At 40.4% G+C, this 27,152-nt stretch overlaps 1 protein-coding gene across 1 annotated transcript in view; it reads left to right on the top strand.

Moving 5' to 3' along the window:
• LOC126354570 (equilibrative nucleoside transporter 4) overlaps positions 1-26,174 on the top strand; it is a 173,037-nt gene extending 146,863 nt beyond the window's left edge. Inside the window, exon 9 of the mRNA XM_050004315.1 lies at positions 24,874-26,174. Within this exon, the coding sequence (XP_049860272.1) occupies positions 24,874-25,262 (389 nt within the window). The 3' untranslated portion in view covers positions 25,263-26,174. The remainder of the gene's footprint in view (positions 1-24,873) is intronic.
• The last annotated feature ends 978 nt before the right edge of the window (positions 26,175-27,152 follow it).

The following is a 27,152-nucleotide window of genomic DNA, read 5'->3' as shown; positions in this document are numbered from 1 at the left end:
TGATATGGTTGTGAATGCTGTTCTCTGTTAAGGGCAAACACAAAATGATTTGTTGCACATCCCTCTGCTTTATGTTATCTGAAATATTGCCTTTTATTAATGTACAGACTAAGTGTTTCCTTTAAACCAATTACATCTTCCGTCTCGAGAACTAATCTTGATGGTAGTGAAGGCTCACCTACTACATTAAGATTAAAATTTATGTACAGAATTCAGTGTGGGTGTGGAGATTACACATTAACACAAAATATGAAAACAGACAAGTTACGAAGCTTCAGAGGGCATTTGATGTAGAAGAGGCAGCAGCTATCAAAGTGGAGATATTCATTGTTTCATACGGACTAAATTTTGGATGCAAGCTTCAGCAACATTGTGGTCAACATCCATGTTGGTGGTTTATGATTTGATGAAGGACGAGGTAAACTTCAATTGAGAAAAGTAGTTAGAGCTACTGAAAAATGTGGAGAATTTCTTCTTCACCACAAGTCTGGATCATAAAGTAGTTTAGATGAACCTATATCAAATAAGAGAACAGAGCTTCTGTAAGTTGCGGAATGCCACTTCCCTGTCTCCCATGAAAAACTTTGCATAGGACGTATTTGTATTTGTATTTATTTATTGGTCCTGTAAATCGTGTTTAGGTACATATTTTGCACAAACGATGTAGGACAAGTCAGGTTGGTACAGTATATACATCATCATACACATTGTTTTTTTGAAAGGATAAATAATTAAAACTTATTCAATACATGTTGAATATTGATGACAAATTTAATATAATAAAATAAAATGATAGACTTATTAAGAATATTTGAGCAATTACACTACACTTTTCTGGTACTCTAAAAACTCGGAAACAGAATAGAAGCAGTGGTCAAGCAAGTACTCTTTCAGTTTCACTTTAAACTTTAGTAAATTTGGCATATGTTTCAAATAGAATGGCATGTGATTGTAAAGCATTATCCCAGTATGATACACTCCTCTCTTACAAATGTTTGTACTTATTGTATTGACATGCCTAGTATAATGAGGGTGATAATCACAGTTATACTTGAAGATATTTCCATCTTTTAAAATACTTCCTTTTCTGAAATTTAATATTTCATACATATATAAGCAAGGAAGAGGCAGTATATTGAGATTTTTAAATATTGGTCTACAGGAGTCTCTTGTTTATTATTCTAACAATCTTTTCCTGTAGCCTAAATGTTTTGTTTGTACCTACGGAGTTCCCCCAAAAGATAATGCCATACATCAGCAGTGACTGAATACTGCCATGGTACATTGTGATCACAGACACACGGCTTGTATTTTGTGCGAGGATTCTTACTGCGTATGTAAGTGTGTTTAGCTTTTTATTTACATGGTTAAGATGTGTCTCCCATTTTAGGTTTTGCTACATATGTATATCGAAAAATTTTGTGTCGCTCACAGATGAGACAGTTTTTCCATCAATTTTAAAAATTGGTTTTGCAGGATGCAGTTTCTGTGAATTGTGGAAATCGACTGTCACTGCTTTTTCATTATTTATTATTAGCTTGTTTGTTCTGAGCCATTGTGTCAAATTCTGTATTACAGCTGTAGCTGTTTTTTGTAGGCTTTCCTCATCACGTGATTTGATTAGAATATTTGTGTCATCTGCAAAAAGTACTGTTGTCCCTTTAGTTATTTTTTCTGACAAATCATTAACATAAAGAATGAAAAGAATTGGCCCAAGGACTTACCCTTGAGGAACTCCATATGTAATGTTTTGTGCATTACTGTACAAATTACAATTTTTTTGTGTTTTTATGTCTTTGTATTTTATTTAAGTGATCTGTTGACGGTCATGAAGGTAGGAATGTATCCACTTGTTTGCCAGGCCTCTTATTCCATAATTACCTAGCTTCTGCAACAGAGTATTATGATCAGTTACATCGAAGGCTTTGAAATATGCCAGACACATGTTGCTTATTATCTACTGCAGTTAGAATTTCATTTAAGAAGGTATAAATAGCTGAATGTGTTGATCTGCCAGTTCTGAATCCGTGTTGCGCATCACTTATTATGTTTTCTTTATTTAGAAAGGCTTCTAAGAAATAGTTTTTCAAGAATTTTACCAAAGCCTGACAATACTGATACAGGTCTATAGTTTGCAGTTTCATGTTTGTCCCTCTTCTTGTACAGTGGTATCACTTTTGCCATTTTCAGATTTTTCGGGAATTTACCACTCACGAATGATGAATTGAAAATATCCATTAGTGGTTCTATGATAGATGTTACACTTGCTCTGATGATAATATCTGGTATTTCATCAGTGCCTGCAGAATACTTATTGGGTAACCGTTTTATAATGACAGATAATTCCTCAGGTGTTGTTGGAGTCATGAATAGGATCTTGTAAGAATTTTTGTATCTGACTGGAGTGTATAGCTGTCTGGTTGTGAATTGTAATGTTTGGTAAACAGGTGGTGTGCAACATTAGAAAAGTAGTTGTTAAATTTATTAGCCACTACTGTGGGGTTGATTATTTAATTGTTGTTTTCATGAAGTTCTATATTTTTGTGGGCTAATGATGTAGTACCTGTTTCTCTTTTTATGATACTCCAGGTTGCTTTAGTCTTATTCCTGGAATTTTTTATTTGTTTGTTATTTTACATTTTCTTTGCTTTTGTTATAACCTGTCTATGTGGCATTCCTAGTTCCTAAAGGCATATCCTTATCTGTACGTATTCATTTCTAGAATATTGGTATATGGAGAGGTCACATCAGTAATGATGCTTTAACATCTCCTTCCCCCCACCCCCCCACCCAATTATTTGCACTGTTCTAGAATTATAAATCCTGTAATGTTTAACACAGTGAGTTTACTTTTGTTAGATCTCTCTCTCTTGAGCAGGAAGTGGGGTGGGGGGAGGGGGGGGGGAGGAGGGTTAGTGGCACCGCGAATGCGTGTATGTGCATTCACGTGTCTCATAGTTTCAAATTTACCTTATTTTTAGTGTTTCTCATAATTGGTATTTGTTCTGATTGTATGTAGCAGCTACAACTTGGACTGATATATAGCTCTTAAGGTCTGCCATCAGATTGCATTTTGTGTTTCATGCAATACTGCATTGACCAACTGCTCGACATATGCATGTGTGGCTGCTTGTAACTGCTGGCAACAACTTGTCAGCAGTTGCTCAATGCAGTATTGCATGACACACAAAACGCAATCTGATGGCAGACCTAAGAGCCATATATTAGTCCAGACTAAATTTGTTGCTAGATGCTCGCTTGATTTTGTGGTGTAATGTCATCAGAAATTCTTGTGTTTCTCTATATTTAATAGTGGCAAGTGCAAGGTTCCAGACTGTACTTAACTGGATTCCTAAGTCCCAGTTTATTAGGTTATCTTCCATGTGCTGCCTCCTTTATCACATAGTTACAAAAAGGTGAAACTTAGGGTGTAATCTTTGTCTTTTTATAGGTTATGAAGTCCCCCTCCCCCTTCCCCCACGTGAACCATGGGCCTTGCTGTTGTAGTACTGCGAACGGCTGAAAGCTAGGGGAAACTACAGCCATAATTTTTCCCGAGGGCATACAGCTTTACTGTATGATTAAATGATGATGGTGTCCTCTTGGGTAAAATATTCCGGAGGTAACGTAGTCCCCCATTTGGATCTCCGGGCGGGGACTACTCAGGAGGACGTCGTTATCAGGAGAAAGAAAACTGGTGTTCTACAGATCGGAGTGTGGAATGTCAGATCCCTTAATCAGGCAGGTAGGTTAGAAAATTTAAAAAGGGAAATGGATAGATTAAAGTTAGATATAGTGGGAATTAGTGAAATTCGGTGGCAGGAGGAACAAGACTTTTGGTCAGGTGAATACAGGGCTATAAATACAAAATCAAATAGGGGTAATGCAGGAGTAGGTTTCATAATGAATAAAAAAAATAGGAGTGCGGGTGAGCTACAACAAACAGCACAGTGAACGCATTATTGTGGCCAAGATAGACACGAAGCCCATGCCTGCTACAGTAGTACAAGTTTATATGCCAACTAGCTCTGCAGATGATGAAGTCTTTGATGAAATGTATGATGAGAGAAAAGAAATTATTCAGGTAGTGAAGGGAGACGAAAATTTAATAGTCATGGGTGAGTGGAATTCGACAGTAGGAAAAGGGAGAGAAGGAAACATGGTAGGTGAATATGGATTGGGGCTAAGAAATGAAAGAGGAAGCCGCCTGGCAGAATTTTGCACAGAGCTTGACTTAATCATAGCTAACACTTGGTTCAAGAATCATGAAAGAAGGTTGTATACATGGAAGAACCCTGGAGATACTGGAGGGTTTCAGATAGATTATATAATGGTAAGACAGAGATTTAGGAACCAGGTTTTAAATTGTAAGACATTTCAACAGGGGCAGATGTGGACTCTGACCACAATCTATTGGTTATGAACTGTAGATTAAAACTGAAGAAACTGCAAAAAGGTGGGAATTTAAGGAGACGGGACCTGGATAAACTGAAAGAACCAGAGGTTGTACAGAGTTTCAGGGAGAGCATGAGGGAACAATTGACAGGAATGGGGGAAAGAAATACAGTAGAAGAAGCTTTGAGGAATGAAATAGTGAAGGCAGCAGAGGATCAAGTAGGTATAAAGACGACGGCTAGTAGAAATCCTTGGGTAACAAAAAAATAATGAATTTAATTGGTGAAAGGAGAAAATACAAAAATGCAGTAAGTGAAGCAGGCAAAAAGGAATACAAACGTCTCAAAAGTGAGATCAACAGGAAGTGCAAAATGGCTAAGCAGTGATGGCTAGAGGACAAATGTAAGGGTGTAGAGGCTTATCTCACGAGGGGTAAGATAGATATTGTCTACAGGAAAATTAAGGAGACCTTTGGAGAAAAGAGAACCATTGCATGAGTATCAAGAGCTCAGATGGAAACCCAGTTCTAAGCAAGGAAGGGAAAGCAGAAAGGTGGAAGGAGTATATAGAGGGCTTATACAGGGGCGATGTTCTTGAGGACAATATTATGAAAATGGTAGAGGATGTAGATAAGATGAAATGGGAGATACGATACTGCGTGAAGAATTTGACAGAGCACTGAAAGGCTTAATTCGAAACAAGGCCCCGGGAGAAGACAACATTCCATTAGAACTACTGACAGCCTTGGGAGAGCCAGTCCTGACAAAACTCTACCATCTGGTGAGCAAGATGTGTGAGACAGGCGAAATTCCCTCAGACTTCAAGAAGAATATAATATTTCCAATCCCAAAGAAAGCAGGTGTTGCCAGCTGTGAAAATTACCGAACTGTCAGTTTAATAAGTCACAGCTCCAAAATATTAATGCGAATTCTTTACAGACAAATTGAAAACTGGTAGAAGCCGACCTTGGGGAAGATCAGTTTGGATTCCATTGAAATGTTGGAACACGTGAGGCAATACTCACCCTACGACTTATCTTACAAGAAAGATTAGGGAAAGGCAAACCTACGTTTCTAGCATTTGTAGACTTAGATAAAGCTTTTGACAATGTTGACTGGAATACTCTCTTTCAAATTCTGAAGGTGGCAGCGGTAAAATACAGGGAGCGAAAGGCTATTTACAATTTTTACACAAAGCAGATGGCAATTATAAGAGTCGAGGGACATGAAAGGGAAGCAGTGGTTGGGAAAGGAGTGAGACAGGGTTGTAGCCTCTCCCCAATGTTATCCAATATGTATATTGAGCAAGCAGTAAAGGAAACAAAAGAAAAGTCTGGCGTAGGTATTAAAATCCATGGAGAAGAAATAAAAACTTTGAGATTCGCTGATGACATTGTAATTCTGTCAGAGACAGCAAAGGACTTGGAAGAGCAGTTGGATAGAATGGACAGTGTCTTGAAAGGAGGGTATAAGATGAACATCAACAAAAGCAAAATGAGGATAATGGAATGTAGTCGAATTAAGTTGGGTGATGCTGAGGGAATTAGATTAGGAAATGAGACACTTAAAGTAGTAATGGAGTTTTGCTATTTGAGGAGCAAAATAACTGATGATGGTTGAAGTAGAGAGGATATAAAATGTAGACTGGCAATGGCAAGGAAAGCATTTCTGAAGAAGAGAAATTTGTTAACATCAAGTATAGATTTAAGTGTCAGGAAGTCGTTTCTGAAAGTATTAGTATGGAGTGTAGCCATGCGTGGAAGTGAAACATGGACGATAAATAGTTTGGACGAGAAGAAAATAGAAGCTTTTGAAATGTGGTGCTACAGAAGAATGTTGAAAAGATTAGATGGGTGGATCATGTAACTAATGAGGAGGTGCTGAATAGAATTGGGGAGAAGAGGAATTTGTGGCACAACTTGACTTAAAGAAGGATAGGTTGGTAGGACACGTTCTGCGGTATCAAGGGATCACCAATTTGGTATTGGCGGACAGCGAGGAGGGTAAAAATCATCAAGGTAGACCAAGAGATGAATACACTAAGCATATTCAGAAGGATTTAGGTTGGAGTGGGTACTTGGAGATGATGAAGCTTGCACAGGATAGTGTAGCATGGAGAGCTGCATCAAACCTGTCTCAGGACTGAAGACCACAACAACAACATGTAGTTTCATGTACTAAAGCAATACTCTGCAATTGCAGTATTATCTGGTTGGTCCAGACATGTATATTGATAGTGTTCATCATCACACTGGTCTTGCACTGAAAGACCTGCTTATGTTATGTCTAGTGAGGACTCTTTCATTACGTGAGGAAATTCTGCCATCCTATGGCTAGAAAATTGATAATGACTCCTTTGATTTCTTCATTGTGTTGTGTCAGCAAGACTCATTTATACTGGAATGTACCAAAAAATTGTCTTTAAAAATACCCATTCTGTCAGAACACTGTCCTAAAGTGTTGACACTCTCCTGGCAGGCTGTTGGGATTGTACACAGCACATACTGTGTGAATCAGAGTGCACATTACTCTGTTATATTATGAAGGGTGGTCATAACTCGTATCTGCAAATATAAGTCAGCATGAGTAGACTCGTAATATATGCGATGCCCCAATGATTTGTTGGCTTTTCATTGTACCAAAATGGCCAGGAAGAGTAACATGTCATCTTTCTCTACTTCCTGGTATACTGAATATTTGAACGTAGTGAATTTAAATGTTGAAGAAATGTAAGTAACATTTCAGTTCCATGAGGCCACACACCAATTGTTCCATCCACATACTGGCAAAATCAAAAAGGTTTTAAAGCAGGCGACTGTAGAACTTTCTCTTCAAAATCTTCCATAAAATACCTGGCACCAAAGGAGAATGGGCTTTCCATAGCATCTCCCTCTAGTTGTTCAAAGTACTTGTTATTGGATAAAAAATACGTTGAAGTCAGCACTTGTTTAAAGAGTATATCAAACTTGCCACCAGTGAGTCCAAAGAATGCCGTAAGAAAACTTTTGCAAATAAAGATGTGATGTCAAAACTAACTTGTTAGTAGTCTGAGTGTCTTCTGGAGACCTATAAAGGCTACTGAGTTTCAGGTGTGGTGGATGCATTTGTGTACAAGAGGTCCCAGAAATAACTTAAAATGCTTATCTGCAAAATAGGTGGACATATCAAAGTTAGTTAGAATACATTAAAAAGGGATCCCATCTTTGTGCATTTTTGGTAGGCCATAGAGTCTTGGAGGAACAGCAGACAGCTGACACCTTGGGTGGAAGAGAACTCTTCTTGAGAAGATTCAGTGTTTCCCTCTTAATGTTACAAGTTGGATAATTATTTAATCAGTAATATTCTGGGTTGTTGAGCAGTTTGATATACTGTCATTATTTTTAGTATGTGAGAGAATGGCAATGGCATTTCCCTTGTTGGCAGATAAAATGATGGTGTCAGAGTCTGTTGACATTACGTTGATCTTTGTGGATGAAGATTAAGTCAAGATTGGCAGGCATCGATCTAATGTCTTCGGCAGCATTGCTAGGGTGTTATGAGATCACCTGTTTTACTCCTTTGATAACATCTCAGACGGAAGCTGACGTGGATGCAGGTGTGAAATGTAGGCATTTCTCTAACACTGAGACTGCTGTGTTGTCCAAAATCTTTTTCATGAGATTGTATCATCACGGTATATTTTCTCAGAGCATTTCAAACTGTACTCATTCATATTTTTGCAGTCGTATGAACTTTATTGTGTTGTTTTGTCAGCTAGCACCCAAGGAACACTGTCTACCCAGTCCCAGGATAATGCTGAGAGATTCAATGATGTCTTCAAGTGTGATGATAGCAATCTTTTTGACAGCAAATACAATTCCCATTGAGTATAGTGTATCTTCTCTCTCACCAGGACCTGATGCTTAATTCTAGTGGCAGTCAGAGAAACTATGTGTTGTGTAACTTTAGCTAAAGTAGGAATAATTTGCTCATCATTGCATCTTAATAAAAAAGAGCATGAACACAGCAGTCTACCTTTCTTGTTACACACCTTATCAAAGAACCATGTGTCATCCATTTCCACGTGCTTGTGTAACGATTTTCAAAACAAATTATATGATGAGTTAAATTACAATGAATCTGAACATGTACTGTATCCTAACTGTTATATTGCTTCTATCTGATGATTTAAACATCAAGCTGAAGCTCCACAGACTGCTAGAGTTGTGAACACTGGTACTTCTGATCTTGGGCATGCACAGTGCTCTGTTCTTGGAGTCTGAATTATTCAGGCCGGGCATCCTTTTTGCCTCTCATTGTACATGTAATTGGAATTACACTGTGTTAAGTAAATATTAGTAACAAGTGGCTGAAGCAATAGCTATTATTTCATAAACTTATTACAATACAGCATGGATAAATTTAAGGTATTTCCTGCCAGGATTATTGTTAATGAATTCCTACTTGACTTTTGGTCATTTTATCAGAAAATCAATTCATCTTTTTATTGCTTTGCCACTCTTTATATTGTCAAAATATGATCTGGTGGCAGACCTAACAGCCATATATTTAACATATCCACTTTAAAGCCTGTAGAGTCACATCAATTATCTCTGCCTTTTCATCTGGGCTCTTGATATTCATACAGGCGGTTCTCTTTTCACCAAAAGCCTCTTTAATTTTCCTATAACCTTCAGATCTCTCTCTCTCTCTCTCTCTCTCTCTCTCTCTCTCTCTCTCTCTCTCTCTCTCTCTCTCTCTCGCTGGTATTTATTGGACAAATATAGTATACTAGAACTGACATGTAATTACATTTTATCGCAGTTTGGGTTCATAGATCATGAGAAGTCAGTATCCGGAACAACCACCTCTGGCCATAATAACGGCCTTGATAGGTCTGGGCATTGAGTCAAACAGAGCTTGAATGGTGTGTATAGATACAGCTGCCCATGCAGCTTCAACACGATGCCACATTTCATCAAGAGTAGTGCCTGGCGTATTGTGACGAGCCAGTTGCTCGACCACCATTGACCAGACGTTTTGAATTGGTGAGAGATCTGGAGAATGTGCAGGCCAGAGCAGCAGTCGAACATTTTCTGTATCCAGAAAGGCCTGTACAGGACCTTCAGCATGTGGTCATGCATTATCCTGCTGAAATATAGGGTTTTGCAGGGTTTGAATGAAGGGTAGAGCCATGGGTTGTTACACATCTGAAATGTAACGTCCACTGTTCAAAGTGCTGTCAATGCGAACAAGAAATGACAGAGACATGTAACCAATGGCGGGTGATACGCCAGTATGATGATGACGAATACACGCTTCCAATGTGCATTCACCGTGATGCCAAACATGGATGCGCTCATCATGATGCTGTAAACAGAACCTGGATTCATCCGAAAAAATGACGTTTTGCCAATCGTGCACCCAAGTTCATCATTGAGTACACCATCGCAGGCGCTCCTCTCTGTGATGCAGTGTCAAGGGTAACCACAGCCATCGTCTCTGAGCTGATAGTCCATGCTGCTGCAAACGTCGTCGAACTGTTCGTGCAGATGGTTTTTGTCTTGCAAGTGTCCCCATCTGTTGATTCAGGGATCAAGACGTGGCTGCACGATCCATTACAGCCATGCGGATAAGATGGCTGTCATCTCAAATGCTAGTGATACAAGGCTGTTGGGATCCAGCACAGTGTTCTGTATTACCCTCCTGGAACCCACCAATTCCATATTGTGCTAACAGTCATTGGATCTCGACCAACGCAAGCAGCAATGTTGCGATATGATAAACCGCAATCGCAATAGGCTACAATCTGACCTTTATCAAAGTCACAAACGTGATGGTACACATTTCTCCTCCTTACATGAGGCATCACAACAACGTTCCACCAGGCAATGCTGGTCAACTTATGTTTGTGTATGAGAAATCAGTTGGAAACTCTCCTCGTGTCAGCATGTTGTAGGTGTCGCCACTGGCGCCAACCTTGTGTGAATGCTCTGAAAAGCTAATCATTTGCATATCACAGCATCGTCTTCCTGTTGGTTAAATTTCGCGTCTGTAGCACATCATCTTCATGGTGTAGCAATTGTAATGGCCAGTAGTAGTGTGTGTGTGTGTGTGTGTGTGTGTGTGTGTGTGTGTGTGTGTGTGTGTGTGTGTGTGTGTGTGCGCTTGTGTGTGTGTGTGTGTGTGTGTGTGTGTGTGTGTGTGTCACTCTATTTCCTGCAGTGGTATATGCTTCTAAATCCTTACATTTATCTTCTTGCCATTCCTGCTTAGCAATTTTGCACTTCCTTTCAATCTCATTTGTTAGACATTTATATCCATTTTTGCCTGCTTCATTTACTGCTTTTTTTATATTTTCCCCTTTCATCAGTTAAATTCAGTATCTCTTGTGTTGCCTAAAGATTTCTACTAGCCCTCATCTTTTTACCTTCTTCATCCTCTGCTGCCTTCACTATTTCATCTCTCAAAGGAACCCATTCTTCTTCTACTGTATTCCTTCCCTAGTTTCTTGTCCATAGTTCCCTAATTCTCCCTCTGAAACACTCTACAACCTCCAGACCTTTCAGTTTATCCAGGTCCCATCTTAAATTACTACCTTTTTGCAGTTTCTACAGTTTTAATGCACAGTTCATAACCAATAAATTGTGATCAGAGTCCACATCTGCCCCTTGACATGTCTTACAATTTAAAATCTGGTTGCAAAATCTCTGTCTCACTGTTATATAAACAATCTGAAATCTTCTGGTGTCTCCAGGTCTCTTCCACATATACAACCATATTTTACAATTCTTAGATCAAGTGTTAGCTATGATTAAATTATACTGTGTGCAAAATTCTACTACACAGTTTCCTCTTTAATTCCTTTCCTCCGGTCCATATTCACCTATTAATGTTCCTTTTCTTCCTGTTCCTGCTATCAAATTCCAGTCCCCATGACTATTTAATTATCATCTCCCTTAACTACCTGAATAATTTCTTTTATCTCATCATACATTGCTTCAATCTCTTTATCAGCTGCAGAGTTAGCTGGGATATAAACTTTTACTACTGTGGTGGGCGTGGCTTTGTGTCTATCTTGATTGCAATAATGCATTCAGTATTCTGTTAATAGTAGCTTCTCTGTGTTCCTATTATTTGATTTTGTATTTATAACGTTGTATTCACCTGACCAGAAGTCCTGCTCCTCCTAAACTGAACTTCACTAACTCTCACTATATATGACTTTAGCCTAACCATTTCCCTTTTTAAATTTTCTAACCTACCCTGCTGATTAAGCGATCTAACATTTCAGACTCCAGTCCATAATGCTAGTTTTGTATCTCCTGATAATAACATCCTCCTGAGTAGCCCTCGCATGTAAATCCAAATAGGGGACTATTTTACCTCCAAAATATTTTACCCAAGATGAAGTCATCATCATTTAACCACACAGTAGAGCTGCATGCCCTCGCAAAAAATTATGGCTGTTGTTTCCCCGTGCTTTCAGCTGTTTGCAGTACCAGCACAGCAAGACCGTTTCGGTTGATGTTACAAGGCCAGATCAATTAATTATCCTGCAACTATTGAAAGGGCTGTTGCCACTCTTCAGGAACCATAAATTTGTCTGGCCTCACAACAGATAGCCCTACATTGTGGTTGCACCTCCGGTACAGGTATTTGTATCGCTGAGGTGCGCAAACTTCCCCCCATGTACATCAAAGTCCATGTTTCTATGTAGGTGCATTTATGTCATGGCGCATATTAGACAATATGATTACTTGGTGAAGACAATTTTTTATTGCTAAAGTTAACATATTCGGTAAAGTAAGCATTCAGCATTGGATAAGCTCTTGAAGATATTAATATTGTTACTTTCTAGCTTATCATTTAGTAACATGTTACCATGTACTATGCCATGAATGCAAACTTATAATTCGTCATGCAAGTCCATTTGCTGTCTTTTGTCCATTTTATATAATATATGAAGACCATTCACGATATCATGGAATGGATGGCCAAGTCCTTTTATGTGGTTGGCAATTGCCTGTTGATTATAATTGTTTGTGTGGCAGGCATTTATATGTTCATAGTATCTTTTCTGGAAGTTTCTCCCAGTTTGAACTACATAGGGGCCTTTGCATATATCACATACTATTTTAAAGATGCCTGATTATGTGCATCTAAGTTATGTTTCAGTGTGTATTGCAGTTTATGTGTTGTGAAGACAACATTAATGTTGTGCAATCTGAAAATGTTTGCTACTTTGTAGGAGAGTTTGCGCTTGAATGGTATACAAGCAGCGAATCTCATTCATTTTCTGTGCAGCAGTTAGCTTATTCCGCCACTCTCCTACCCTCTCTGTGTGAGGTTGTCAATAAGTGTGTCATCCAAGCCATTTGTTTTATTGTGACGAGTTTATCAAGCTTTGCATACATATTTATCCACTGGTATATTGCCAGCTCTGTTAACTAAGGCTCTTTATGCAGCCTGTTTGTGTTTCAAGAGTGGAAAGGTGAGCTGCTTATGGTACTGTATATTGTTGTTTCTCTGTAGATTTTGCATGTGTAAATTCTTTTCTTTACTGATGTTTAGGTCTATGAAGGTAGCGCTACCATTGTTTTCATATTCAACACAGAATATTATAATTCAGTCCCATTTATTGAGTTTATCTACTATGTTATTAATAACACTTGTGTTGTCATCTACCAGGTGCAATGTATCATCATAATGATCAACTAGCTGATAAACCCGCCATTGCCCAGATATTCATTTTGCCAGTTTTCTATTAGGAACAAGAACAAAAAAATGAACTGTGTTTGTAGCGTAACACTGAAAAAAATTCATTTCCGAGAATTCATGAAAATATCTTTGAAATTATGAAAGTCATACAAAGAAATATACATAATGCACAAATGTATGTGTACACTATCAAAATTAAAGAACATAGCATGCAAAATACGATTTCTTTGTATTGTTTATTCACTTCCTGCAGTAGACTTAGTGCGAGATGTTCCCAGACAGGTTCTGTATGCAGTGTGCAGCTGCTTCATGATTCTACAGCATTATTTTGTAAACGTCTCTATGGCAGTGCTTCTTCACAGCTCTATAAATGGCTCTTGTTTTCATGTACACCCATTTGCTCTTTACAGTTGAAAGCTGTCAAAAGTGCTGCCAGAGTAGTAACTTCACGCATGATGTAGCATTTTTTTCACACCCACCGGACTCATCTCCTGATGATCCACAAAACTACCGTACAATATCCTTGACATCAATTTGTGATAGAACCTTAGAACATATACTGAGCTCAAACATAATGAGGTATCTTGGACAGAATGCCAACCAGCATGGATTTCAAAAACATTGATCGTGTGAAACCCAACTTGCACTTTTCTCACATGACATATTGAAAGTTTTGGATCAAGGCAATTGGGTAGATGCTGTATTTCTTGATTTCTGTTGTAGCGGCACCACTGGTTAAGATGGAAAAAGGTTAGCTGTGGTGCAATATTTCTGAGCGCACAAGTTACAGCCAGGTGCGGGCCTGTTGACAGGAGTTATGCTACCAGCGGTTGCGAAGTAGAATGGAGGCCACAGGGCCATAGACCCGCTGAAAAGAGTAAACACAGCAGTGTGCATGGCGCAAGTTACAGGCAGAAGGGGCCCACTATCCCAACCAAGGTGTTATGACCACATGACTCGGAGCGATGATTTAACAAAACAGAGGCACACAGCCACGTATAAATAGGCACTTGTTCACCAACAAGGCATTCAAGTGTGACAGCTCTCCTGGATGGCAGGGCATGTCACACCACCGGCTACACGCAGCAGGAGATGGGGCGCCATCATTCCAGTCCACGACAGGTTGTTGGTTCGGCCCTCTGAGGCCAATGCTGGGTCTGCAGACAGCCAGTGGCGGGCCACGCCATTGCTCACTATTGCGGGCAATCTTGTTGACTCCCAACACACGCTGGAGGCTTCCTGAGGTGAGGGCCACAGATTCGGACGTTGGATTGCGGGCGCTTGTTGTCGCTGTGATTGTAGCCATGCCAGTGAAGAAGCATGCAGCAGGCCACCCTGCAAGCGGCGCTGAGGCAACAGGGACGGAGAGTGCTGAGTCGACTGCCGGCACAGCGTGACGTCGTCACAACTCCACGGCCGTACAATACCGACACACCACAGGGCATTACACGGGTCGCTGAGTTAGCCATTCCACGCCAAGCTGTTTCGCAGACAGCAAAGTGGTGTCCTCAGCATTGCGGGACCTGGTGACTCAGACCAAGTGGAACGGGTGCAATGTAGCTGGAAATAATAAATCACTTGCGAAACTTGGACAAGTTTCAATACGGTGCATCCTGACAGACCATCGTCGTCCAACAGCCTCTCTACATTTGGTGTCAGAATAGTGGGCATTGTCTGTACACTACAACATTCGAGCCCACCACCAGCATTACAGTCACAAAATGTGGTGAGTGTTGACCATTTTTTGTATGGCTCCTGGAAGGCCTTTTTAGATGTTTTGCATAGGCATTTTTTTTTATTCTTGTAATTAAATGTTTTGTTTTGGGACTAAATGGGAATGAAAGCAACAATGTAGCAGAGTCAGGGATGCAAGGTGTGTCAGAACCAGAAGCGGTACGGATTTTGTTGGAAAAGGTAGCACAATTGACAGCGGACAATACGCATTTGAGAAGTGAATTAACAGCTAGAAGCGAGCAGGAAACTGCAAAGGATCAGTCATTTTTGCCTAGGGTGCCACAGCAGGAGATTGATCCAGCCGCTGCGAGTTTGATTATTCCATTTTCTGGCAAGGCATCTGAGGATGTGCGTTGATTTGTTGGGGACTTCGAAACTTCAGTTGTGATGAATGGTTGGTCTGATGAACAGTTGTTACATGTAGTCAAGATTATATTAACAGGTGAAGTGAAGACATATGTAAGGTATTCTGAGGCCCCTTAGGAAGGCGGTACAGTTTAAGCAGTTGAAGGAGGGGTTTTTACAGAGGTACAAGAAACACACTAGCGCTCGGTACTTCAGGCAGAAGTTAAGTACAATGATGAAGAGGTGGGGGGAGATGGTAGAGAAATTTGCAGACAGGATAAGAGAAATTAATGAGTATACTTAATGAGTTGGGCCAGAGCAATGAAGCAAATGGTGTTCCATTGCAGGAGGCCAAGCAAAGGGCACTTGATGTATTTTTGAGGAGTTACCAGCGCATATGTCACAGAAAGTGCATGAAGGGACTCCGAAAGATTTGTATTCGGCCATTCAGCTGTCAATTCAACGTGACGAAATAGACATGGCAACAGGGATATGTGATAGACAAGCAGTGTTTACAGCGGGTATTAAATGTGTGTTGTCGTACCAGACATGTGCAGAGGCAATGTACCCAGTCACGGAGGAATAGAGGAAGGGGTGGAAATCAGCAGCATGGAGGATGGAGAAGTGAAGTCAGTCGAAGTGGACAATCATTAAACAGCAGAAGGGGCCCAAGACTCACCTAAGGGAGCTCCCGTTTAATTTCATTGCTACAAATACATACGCAGAGGTGGAATGTTCATTGGAACTAAAAAGTTTAAGATTTTGTTGGACACAGGGGCACAAGTGTCAGTGGCTACTAAGAGTTAAATGGGATGAAGGAAGTTAGACCCACCATGTTATAGGTTGTGTGGAGTGCAGGATAAGGAGGTCACACCTTTGGGGTCAATGACAGTTGACCTTCGCATGGGGAAAGCCTGATTTGATGCGTGCATGGAGGTAGTACCATGGGTAAGTGAGGGCTATGACATGATCCTAGGATTAGATTTCTTGTATCAACATCATGCCAAAATTGACCTTGGACAACAAACTGTGGAACTGAGTGGAATGTTATTTCAGCTAGGTAAACTGTTGTCACTGTCACGAGGGGTGTTCAATGTAATGAACAAACCAATTGAACTGCATACATTAGCATTAAGACTTTATTCACATGCGTGTGTGTCTAGTGGCACCAGGAAGTCACTTTGGGTAAGCGTAGAGTCAATTCTACCTGTTGGTACAGTATGTGTTAATGAACCGTTGGGGGATAGTAAATTTTTGGATCCATTAGGTTGTTTTCTGAAACATAGTATTGTAAACATACAAGAGGGAAATGATGGGCAAGTAATCCCCATGAACGTGGATAATTTTAGCGCTGTAGACGCGAATTTGAGAAAAGTAGTTTTAGAAGCAAATTTGGATGTACCAAATGACGAAGACTGGTGTTCGAGAGGTAGGTGAAGCGATTAACCACTAACTGCCTATAGAACTGCATTGCGTGACAAAATTAAGCATTTGAAAGGAGGAGAAAAAGAGCATGTGGAAGAATTGTTGTGGGAATTTAAGGATTTGTTTTTTCTGCGAGGGCCGTTACCAGAAACCCCATTAGTTCAACATAGGATACCAATAGGGAACAAAGCACCTGTTTACCGTAAACCATACAGAATACCGAGGTATTTGCAGCTGATTTTGGAGGCTTTCATTGCTCAACAGTTTGCGGACGGTATTATAAAGCTTAGTAATAGTTGCTGGGGAGTGGGCATTGTCGTTGTGCCTAAAAAATCTATGGATGGAACTAAGAAATACAGGTTCTGTTGTGACTGCTGATACCTCATAATAAGACATTAACGGACGCATACCCCATTCCAAACATATTGGAGACTTTGAATCACCTAGGAAAGTGCCAGTACATTTCTACAATGGATTTGACAAGTGTTTATCATCAGTTACAGGTGGCTCCAGAGGATCGCCCAGAAACTGCTTTCTCTACTCCAGGAGGCCATTACCAGTACATCAGAATGCCATTCGGTTTGAAAAACACTCCAACAATGTTTCAGAGATTGCTAGACAGTGTGTTGAGGTGTTTGAAACCACAGCAGTGTCTTTTCTATTTGGATGACATTATAGTGTTTTCAAGTAGTATGGAGCAGCATAGACAGCTGTTAAGGGAAGTTTTTATGAGGTTAAGAGCAGCTTAATTGATGTTGAGCCTGGAGAAGTGTCATTTTGCATTGGAAGATGTGAAATATTTAGGGTATATCATCAGTAAGGATGGAGTGCGAACAGATCTGAGGTTGGTACAGGCTGTAAGGGATTTTTGGGAGCCGAAAACTGTTAAGGAAGTGTAATCATTCGTCAGAATTTGCAATTTCTATTGAAAGTTCATGAAGGGTTTTACAGATTTAGCACAGCCATTGAAGCGATTGTTATGGAAGGGTGTAAAATTTGAGTGGACAGAAGATTGTCAGAAAGCGTTTAACAAACTGAAAGAAGTGTTAACAGTAAGTCCAGTTCTTGTGCTTCCAGATTTTGAAAAGGAGTTTATACTAGCATGCAGTGCATCAAATGAAGCATTAGGGGGTGTCCTTAGTCAGGAAATTGATCGGAAGGAACATCCAGTAGCCTATGCGTCTAGGCAGTTGAACACAGCAGAGAGGAATTACTCAACAACTGAGAGGGAGATGCTTAGTGTAATCTACGGAATCATATATTTTAAATGTTATTTATATGGGAGCAGATTTTGGGTAGTGACAGATCATCCTGCGTTGAAGTGGTTGTTGAGGTTGAAGGATCCGTCCACTAGACTCGCTAAGTGGGCTGTGAGGCTTAGTGAATTCGACTCCGAGGTGGCGCACAAACCAGGGAAGAAGCACGATAATGGGGATGCACTGAGTAGAAAGGTGCCAAAAGTAGAAGTCATAGGTTATGACCTAGCAGTATGGCAAGAATTACAGGACACTGACAATGATTGTAAACTGTATCGAAGAGAGCCACAATTTAATATGTACGATGGTCTTGTGTGCAGGGAAACAGAGTTAGGGCCACGGGCAGTAGTGCCTGTGAAACTGAGAGATGAGGTTTTAAAGGAAGCACATGATCACATGTTATGTGCTCATGGCAGGTATAGAGCAATGAATAGGAGAGTGGTGAAGAGGTATTGGTGGAGAGGTAGGAAAAGTGGATGTGGATCAGTATGTCAAGAACTGTATACCATATGCGCAGAGAGCAGATTTGAGCAGGAAACAGATACAGCTACAACAATTGCTGGAAGCGACATGTCCATTCCCTATGCTGGGGATCGATGTCAAATGACCTTTCAGTCGAACACCATCGGGGAACAGATTCGTTCTGACAATAATAGACCATTTTTCGAGGTATGTGGAGATGGTGGCTGTGCCAAAACAACAGGCAGTAATGGTCGCCCAAGCATTAGTAAATAACTGAATTTTGAAGTTTGGTGTTCCGGAGACAATAATTACTGACCAAGGGGCCAACTTCAAGTCGGATTTAATGAAGGAACTGTGTAAATTGTTGAACGTAAAGGAGTCGAGAACAAGTGCATTGCATCCACAGGCAAACGGAAGGACAGAACGGGTACACAGAACAATGAGGAAGATGCTGAATTTTTATGTGGATTCCCATCACTGTCAGTGCGACGAGTATTTGAAGCATATTGTATGTGCGTACAATGTAAAAGTCCATACCAATACTGGTTTGTCTCCGTATGACGTAGTGTACGGGCGAAAAATGCAGTCACCCTTTTGATTTAATGAAGCTACAGAAAGGAAGGACCAGTGAATCTGTACATCAGTTCGTCAGAACAATTCAGGATGTTTGGAAATGGGTACAAAAGGCGAAGATGAATGCTTTGGATAGGCAGGAAGATGCAGTGAAGCGTAAAGGAAGTTTACTGCAGTATAGAGGAGGGAAAACAAAGAAGTTCGTCATGAGTTACCAAGGGCCATATCAACTAGTTGAAACCACATCCCCCATTAATTTTAAGCTTCATCTGCCAACTAGAAAAACGATAGTACACATTGGGCAGTTGTGGCCATTTAAGGGTTGCCCTGATGTGATTCCAGACATGTCACAAGAAGGAAAGAGGAAGAAAGAGAGAGTGCAGAGCGGTGTTCATCACAGAGAAAACCAGAAAGATAAGAGTACAGCATGCTGTACTGTATGCTCTGTGATCCAGAACGTAGTGGAGTATTTGCACTTTTTTTTGTTATGTATCATTGGGTTTGCGTAGATTAATTAGGCATTGTATTTTCATATGTTGTATGTGTTTTTGAGTACTGTGAGCCTGCTAGGGGCAGCAGTCTTTATGAGGAGGGAGGAACGCTGATGGTGATCCCTGTCCTCAGGTCACTGAAAAGAGGAGCATTGAGCAAGTTTGTAGAAGTAAAAACTGAGGAGGTATTGCTGATCTCGGCAGTTAGCAGCCGGTACTTTGAGATGACAAGGGAGGAATTACGGAGCTGCCATAGAGGGAAGGTATGTCCAGCCAGGGTGATAAGCACCAATCCGGACACATGCATGGTGCAGTTATTTTTGGCCAGGAAGGAAGAAATTTACTGTGCAAGGGACATCAGGGAGCCAAAATTGAGCTTGCAATAGGTTGGAATGAATTGGACCTTCTCCACCCACAAAAAATCTATAGTAGTAGCAAGTTGTTTTGAGCAGGGAGTATTTGCCGAAACAAAACATACAGAGCTCGAAGGGAGCAGAATTTTAATCAATGGAACTAAGTGTAACATAATAACACCAACCTTCCATCTGCCAGCATCAATTTCAGGAGTCATGTGCTTGAATGTAACACAGCCACAGCTGTACTGGCTAGAAGCAGCTTTAGAGTTTTTGCCAAGGCAGAATCTGACCTTGTTAAATCAAATCCTGGAGTCAGGTCTGTTGAGATCCATAAACCAGTTCATTTATGAACAAGAAGGGCGCATACCACCAGAACAGCTTGTGCAGCATGTTGCTCAATATAGGGAAAGGCAATGCCAAGTAACGATCATTTTGGGCACCTCTGTGCCAAGTGCCATCGCATCCTTAACTTTGTTATGTGTTTTCATTGCATCCTGGCGAAGAGCCAATTCCAAGAGGGAACCGACGGTAGGCCAGATCCCAGTGGATTGGATAGCGAGGGCATAAGGCAGGTAGGTAAGGGCTTGATCAAACATTAAGTGGGGTGGTCATCCAGTAAGGAATTTTTACGTTTTGTCTCATGTCATGTGTTTAAGAGGACTGGACCACATCCAAGTTTTCTAATAGTAGTAGTAAATATGTAATAAGTATGTGCCGACCCAAACAGGTTTAAGAGTAGTTAGAGGTCAACCTGGGGACCGGGTCTTTCTGAAGGGGGGAATAATGTAGTGGCACCACCGGTTAAGATGGGAAAAGGTTAACTTCAGTGCAATATTTCTGAGCTCACAAGTTACAGCCAGGCATGGGCCTGTTGACAGTAAGTCATGCTACCAGCGGTTATGAAGTGGAATGGAGGCCACAGGGCCCCACTGAAAACAGTAAACACAGCGGTGTGCATGGTGCAAGTTAGAGGCATAAGGGGCCCACTGGCCCAACTCAGGTGTTATGAATACATGACTCAGAGAAGTGCGTTAGCTACGTATAAATAGGTGCCGGTTCACTAACAAGGCATTCAAGTGTGACAGCTCTCCTGGACAGTGGGGCATGTCACACCACCGGCTACATGCAGCAGCATGTGGTGCACCAGTGTTCCAGTCACGATAGGTCATTGGTTCGAGGCCAATGCAGGATCTGCAGCCAGCCAGCGGCAGGCCACGCCATGGCTCGTTACTGCAGGCAGTCTTGTTGGCTCCCAACACACGCCAGAGGCATCCCAAGGCGAGGGCCGCAGATTCGGATGCCAGATCGCTTGAGCTTGTTGTCGCTGCGATCTTAGCCATGCCAGCGAAGAAGCGCGCAGCAGGCCACCCTGTGAGCAGTGCCGAAGCAACAGGGACAGAGAGCGCTGAGTTGACTGCCGGTGCTGCCTGACGTCATCACAACTCTGCAGCCATACAAAGCTGACACACCACTGGGAATTGCACGGGTAGCTGAGGCAGCCATTGTGTTCCAAGCTGTTTTGCAGACAGCGAAGTGGTGTCCTCAACATTGCGGGACCCGGTGACGCAGACCAAGAGGAACGGGGGCACTGTAGCTGGAAATAATAAATCACTTGGGAAACTTGGAAGAGTTTCAATACGGCAGATCCTGACAGTCAATCCTCGTTTAACATCCCATCTACACTGTAAAGCATTTGATTCAGTATCACACCTACACGTATTGTCAAAAGTAGGAGTATATGGGGTATCAAGTGAAATTTGTGACTGGATTGAGGACTTTTTGATAGGGAGGATGCAACATGTCATCTTGGATGGAGAGTCATCATCAAATGTTGAAGTAACTATGGGTGTGCCCCAGGAAAGTGTCTTGTGCCCCTTACTGTTCATGTTGTATATTAATGACCTTGCAAACAATATTAACAGCAAAAACAGGCCATTTGCAGATGATGCAGTTATCTTTAATGAAGTACTATCTGAAAGAAGCTGCATAAATATTCAGTCAGATCTTGATAAGATTTCAACGTGATACAGAGATTGGCAGCTTTCTCCAAATGTTCAGAAATGTAAAATATTGTAATCACAAAATGAAAAAAAATGTAGTATCCCATGACTATGATATCAGTGAGTCACTGTTGGAATTGGCCAACTCATACAAATATGTGGGTGTAAAAATTTGTAGGGATATGAAATGGAATGATCACATAGTTTCAGTCATGGGTAAAGCAGGTGGTAAACTTTGGTTCATTGGTAGAATACTGGGAAGGTGCAATCAGTCTACAAAGGAGACTGAAGTGTGTGGGATGCATACCAGATAGGACTAAAACGGGATATTGAACATAAACATAGAAGGGCAGCATGAACTGTCACAGGTTTGTTTAATCTGTGAGAGAGTGTCACATAGATACTGAGGGAACAGAACTGGAAGAATCTTGAAGATAGACACAAACTATCCAGAGAAAATCTATTAACAAAGTTTTAAGAACTGGCTTTAAATAATGTGTTCATTTTCAGATAAAACAGAATACCTTGAACGACTAGTGATAGGATGTTCATATTCACAGAACATGTATATTAGTATTCTCTGCAGAAATGATTAGCATTTAAAACATGTCAGTCAGCGGGTTCAAGGTCAACATTGATATTGCAACACAACACTACCTACTGGTAAAATGAGCCTGTGCCTCTCATTGTCATTATTAACCAAAGATAATGGATCAGTGTGAGTTGATCGTACATGCAGGGTGTCTCGCAGACATATTCACGAACCTTACAGTGAGATCAGTGAGTTTGAAAGAGGGCACATTACTGGCATTAGAGAATGTGATGCATCCATCTGCTCGTGTGGGATGAAGGGTTTCGGCAGTCCAACAAGTGTGTGTGGAATGATTCAAGGACAGCCATAAAACACAATGAGGTGGATCAGGTCACACCATCCAACCACCACTGGAGAAGATCAACACCTCATCTGCCATTACAGGACAGACCTGCGTCATCTTCGGCTCCGACACAACAGTAAAACAGTGGAACACATTGTACACTATCAAAGTTGACAGTCCATCGCCACTTATTACGACATGGGTTATGTGTGCATCGTCTACTTCTCCACCTACATTTGACGAATGTGCAGAAACACACTAGAAGGCAATAACGTCATTGGGGCCAGCAATGCCCCTGGATAGTGTTTTTGAATGAACCCAGGTTCTGTTTGTTTGAAAATGATGGCTGTGGTTTGGTTCGCCGCAGGCAGGGCAAGTGATATTACAGTGACTGCATTTGCACAATACATACAGCACCAGCTCAAGTGTGTGGTGCTATTAAGTACAACAACAAATCACAGTTGGTGCATGTCCAGGTCAATGTGACAGTGTGGGCTACGTGAATGACATCCTGTGACCTGTAGTGGTGCCCTTTCTGCACAACATCCCAGACACAATTTTTTCAGGAAGGTAATGCACGACCACAAGTTACTGCATGAACATGTGCGCTCTTGGTGTCACAGGATGTCAAGCTTTTGAAAGCTAATCACCACAGATGAACTTTGGAACCAGGTGAATGCAGCATGGATGACTATACCAAAGGATGCCATTCACACCTCATACACATCAATGCCATCACACCTGAAGTTATCAGGGTCTATGGTGGACCCTGTGACTACCAGGCAACAGGACACATGCTGAACTGAGATGACTGAATTGCTCATCATTTCTGTTGAACATACTTAAGTACATGTCCTGTGAATATGAACGCCCTATCTCTTGTCGTTCAAGGTGCTCTGTTTCTTTTGATCATGAGTGTATTACAACCCCTTATGTATTGCTCACATAGGAATTGTTTGGATAATATTAGAATAATTAGTGCACACACAGACACATTCAATCAATCATTCTTCCTGTGGTCCATACGCGAATGGAACAGGAAGAAACCCTAATAAGCAGTACAGTGGGATGTACCCTCTGCAATGCACCTCATGGTAGTTTGCAAAATGTAGATGTAGGTGTAGAACTGTAAGGTGTTCTGAACCCCACAGCAATTGTTGCCTGATAGTAAGGGTTCTGTGTACGAAGTTTGGTTGAAATCAGTCCTGTGGTTTAGGAGGGGATATGGAGTATACGCACACCCATTTTTATAATATGTATGGAAATTTTATCCATAGAGCTTGATTTTGTTGTTAGAGGTTTTTGCTAAGGGTGGTTAATACATATTGGCAACTGGGTCTGCTATACTTGAACCTGTTGTGAGACCTTTATGCTGCATGGAAGTTTTATTAGTAAATGTAAAATAATTGTAGTTGAGTACTAGTTCAAGAAGTTCTATGAGCAACCTCTCTGGCACACGCAGCAAATGAACCTAATCACACTTCAGATTTATGTAACATACATGTAACTGGAATGCATGCTGCCGCAACATGTCACACTAATTAGATATTAGTAAAAAGTGAATGAAGCAGTATTTCATAAAAGGAAAGACCTTCCTAACAGAACATGTAACAGAAATGACATTCAGAGATCACAGGAACATTGAAAGAAGGAGTTTCAGTTTACCTAAAATCAAAACAGGTGGACAATGAAGGGTTGAAAGCTAAAAGAAAATAATAGGAGGTTGATTTATAAAATCACAGTTTCACTGTGTACCAACTTTAACTGTTAAAAATGTAGTGAAAACCTCACAGGCAGTTGTTAACCAACATTATCTCTGCTAATGTTAGTGCATCTCAAAACATAAAGAACTTATTAAAAACTAGTGAAGTTTTTGAAGGAGATGTAAAATGGTATCATGTGCAATAGAAAACAATTAGAGAAGTGAAACTAATCAGATACTAAGAGGAAAATGTAGGAGCAGAGGTGACAATAAATACCTTATTCAGTAATGTTCATGATAAATGTATTCAGCTCACACTGGAATGTTTCTTTATAAATTCTCAATAATTTCTGCCATAATAATAAAAGAAACAAGTCATCGTAAATGCAGCTGCCTACTCCATGCTTCCCCTCAGATCCATCATCCCTTCTCCTCCCTTACTTTGATTATAAATTATGTTATTCACTCATAAATCAGTTGAAAATTATTATTATTATTATTATTATTATTATTATTATTATTATTATTATTATTATTACTATTATCTTGTTTTCTTACAGGTAATATCATGACTTTATCGTACAACATTGGACTGACTGCAGGCTCACTTGTTGCCTATCTGCTTGATGCAATAATAGGGCCACCACTACCAGGCAATGGATGTAAAATTCACACTCATTATCAAAACAGATCAAGAGCAACACTGGTGTCAAGTGTCACTAAAGCAAACCATAATATTACAAGCACAGTTCCAACAACACTCTTGTCCTCTGTTGCCGGTGCCACTGAATCTTCAGCAGCAAATGTCAGTACTCTTTTGCTAGCTACCATTACTAGTACTGTAATAGCCTCTGTTTCTCAGGTAGTAAATATGCCTACATCTGAGTCACCTGTTCTGAACTATGGAAATGTGTCAACAGGATTTTCAACATCTTTAGAGCCTTTCTAGTTTATTCTTCATGCTCCAAAAGCAAGGGTTGTCTAGCATGATAACTAATGTGTATTAATAGTGTGTCCAAACTGCAGTTTTTTAGAGAGACTGATCATATTTTTTGTCTTCCTATCATTATCTCACTTTTCCAGAGTTACATGCATATTAGTTGATGTGCTGACATTGATTTCTTCTTTGAAAGATATACAATAGAAATATTGCAGCAGTTTGATATATGTTGAGTAATGTTTCCTTTCAGATTTTTAAAATGTGCATTATATGGAATTAGTTCAGTCTCTCAAGTTATTGGTGGCATTAAAGTACTGTAGATGCATCATTTTTTAAGAAGAAAAGAAGAACAAAATTACTATGATTTGATGAATCCTTTTGTTTTTGCAATATAAATTTAGAACACTCTTATCATTACAAAAGTACAGTGTTCAGTCCAAAAGGTTATGTTCTGTATATATGTCCAACATTCAGTTGGTGTAGTACCCAAGTTATTAGGTACAGACAGAATATGGTACATTTAATGAATTGTAAACAGGAGTTCTGCTACCTGCCTTTTACATTGCTGTAATTGTATTTTTATTTTTTTACTTTTATTTTTATTTATTTATTTCTTGTGGTTTATGAGTAAAAAATAAGTTAAACATCTAGCACAAGAAGTCTTATGAGCAGAGCATTTTTATCAGGTATTTAATATTTTGGAATCCATCCATTAGCAACATTTGTTTCTAGGCTGCCTGTATATATAGAAACTTCCACACAGGCATATATATTAAAAACAAAGATTCCAAGACTTACCAAGCGGGAAAGGGCCGGTAGATAGGCACAATGAATAAAACACACAAACACACACACAGAATTTCTAGCTTTCGCAACCGACGGTTGTTTCTTCAGGAGAGAGGGAAGGAGAGGGAAAGACGAAAGGATGTGGGTTTTAAGGGAGAGGGTAAGGAGTCATTCCAATCCCGGGAGCGGAAAGACTTACCTTAGGGGGAAAAAAGGATAGGTATATATTCGCGCGCGCACGAGCACCCGCACCCGCTCGCGCGCGCACCCGCACGCGCACACACACACACACACACACACACACACACACACACACACACACACACACACACACACACACACACACACACACACACACATATCCATCCATACATACCCCCTAAGGTAAGTCTTTCCGCTCCCGGGATTGGAATGACTCCTTACCCTCTCCCTTAAAACCCACATCCTTTCGTCTTTCCCTCTCCTTCCCTCTTTCCTGAAGAAGCAACCATCGGTTGTGAAAGCTAGTAATTCTGTGTGTGTGTTTGTGTGTTTTATTCATTGTGCCTATCTACCGGCGCTTTCCCGCTTGGTAAGTCTTGGAATCTTTGTTTTTAATATATATGCCTGTGTGTGTGTGTGTGTGTGTGTGTGTGTGTGTGTGTGTGAGAGAGAGAGAGAGAGAGAGAGAGAGAGAGAGAGAGAGAGAGAGAGAGAGAGAAGAGTGGGAGGTATTCTTCATGTGTCTCAGAAGTTAGCAAACCTGACTAAAAACAGTTCTTCTCTGTTGGTCATTCTCTTATAGATTCTTCAACTATTGTCAGAAAGGCATTTTCAGTACAAAAATTAATATAGGTTTGTACCTTTAGACAGAACATTGGAAATTTATTTTTTGACATGAAGTTAAAGACTTTATAAATAGTGATGAAGTACTGAGCAGAAACATAACAAGAAATAAATCAGAATGTGTCACTAAAAGTTTAATATCCACAGATATTGAAAAATTAGATTACCTATACCATTAATAATGAAATGAAGAAAAAAAAGGAAAAAAGAATTTGAATATTGCTAAGTTGTCAGAGAAGAAATGATTCAAGACCATCACTTAGGAATGGTGTACAAGAAGTGGCAAAA

Source organism: Schistocerca gregaria, chromosome 3, assembly GCF_023897955.1.
Source record: "Schistocerca gregaria isolate iqSchGreg1 chromosome 3, iqSchGreg1.2, whole genome shotgun sequence".
NCBI lineage: Eukaryota > Metazoa > Arthropoda > Insecta > Orthoptera > Acrididae > Schistocerca > Schistocerca gregaria.
The sequence above is the reverse complement of the archived record's forward strand: the minus strand, read 5'-3'. Positions and strand labels throughout refer to the sequence as shown.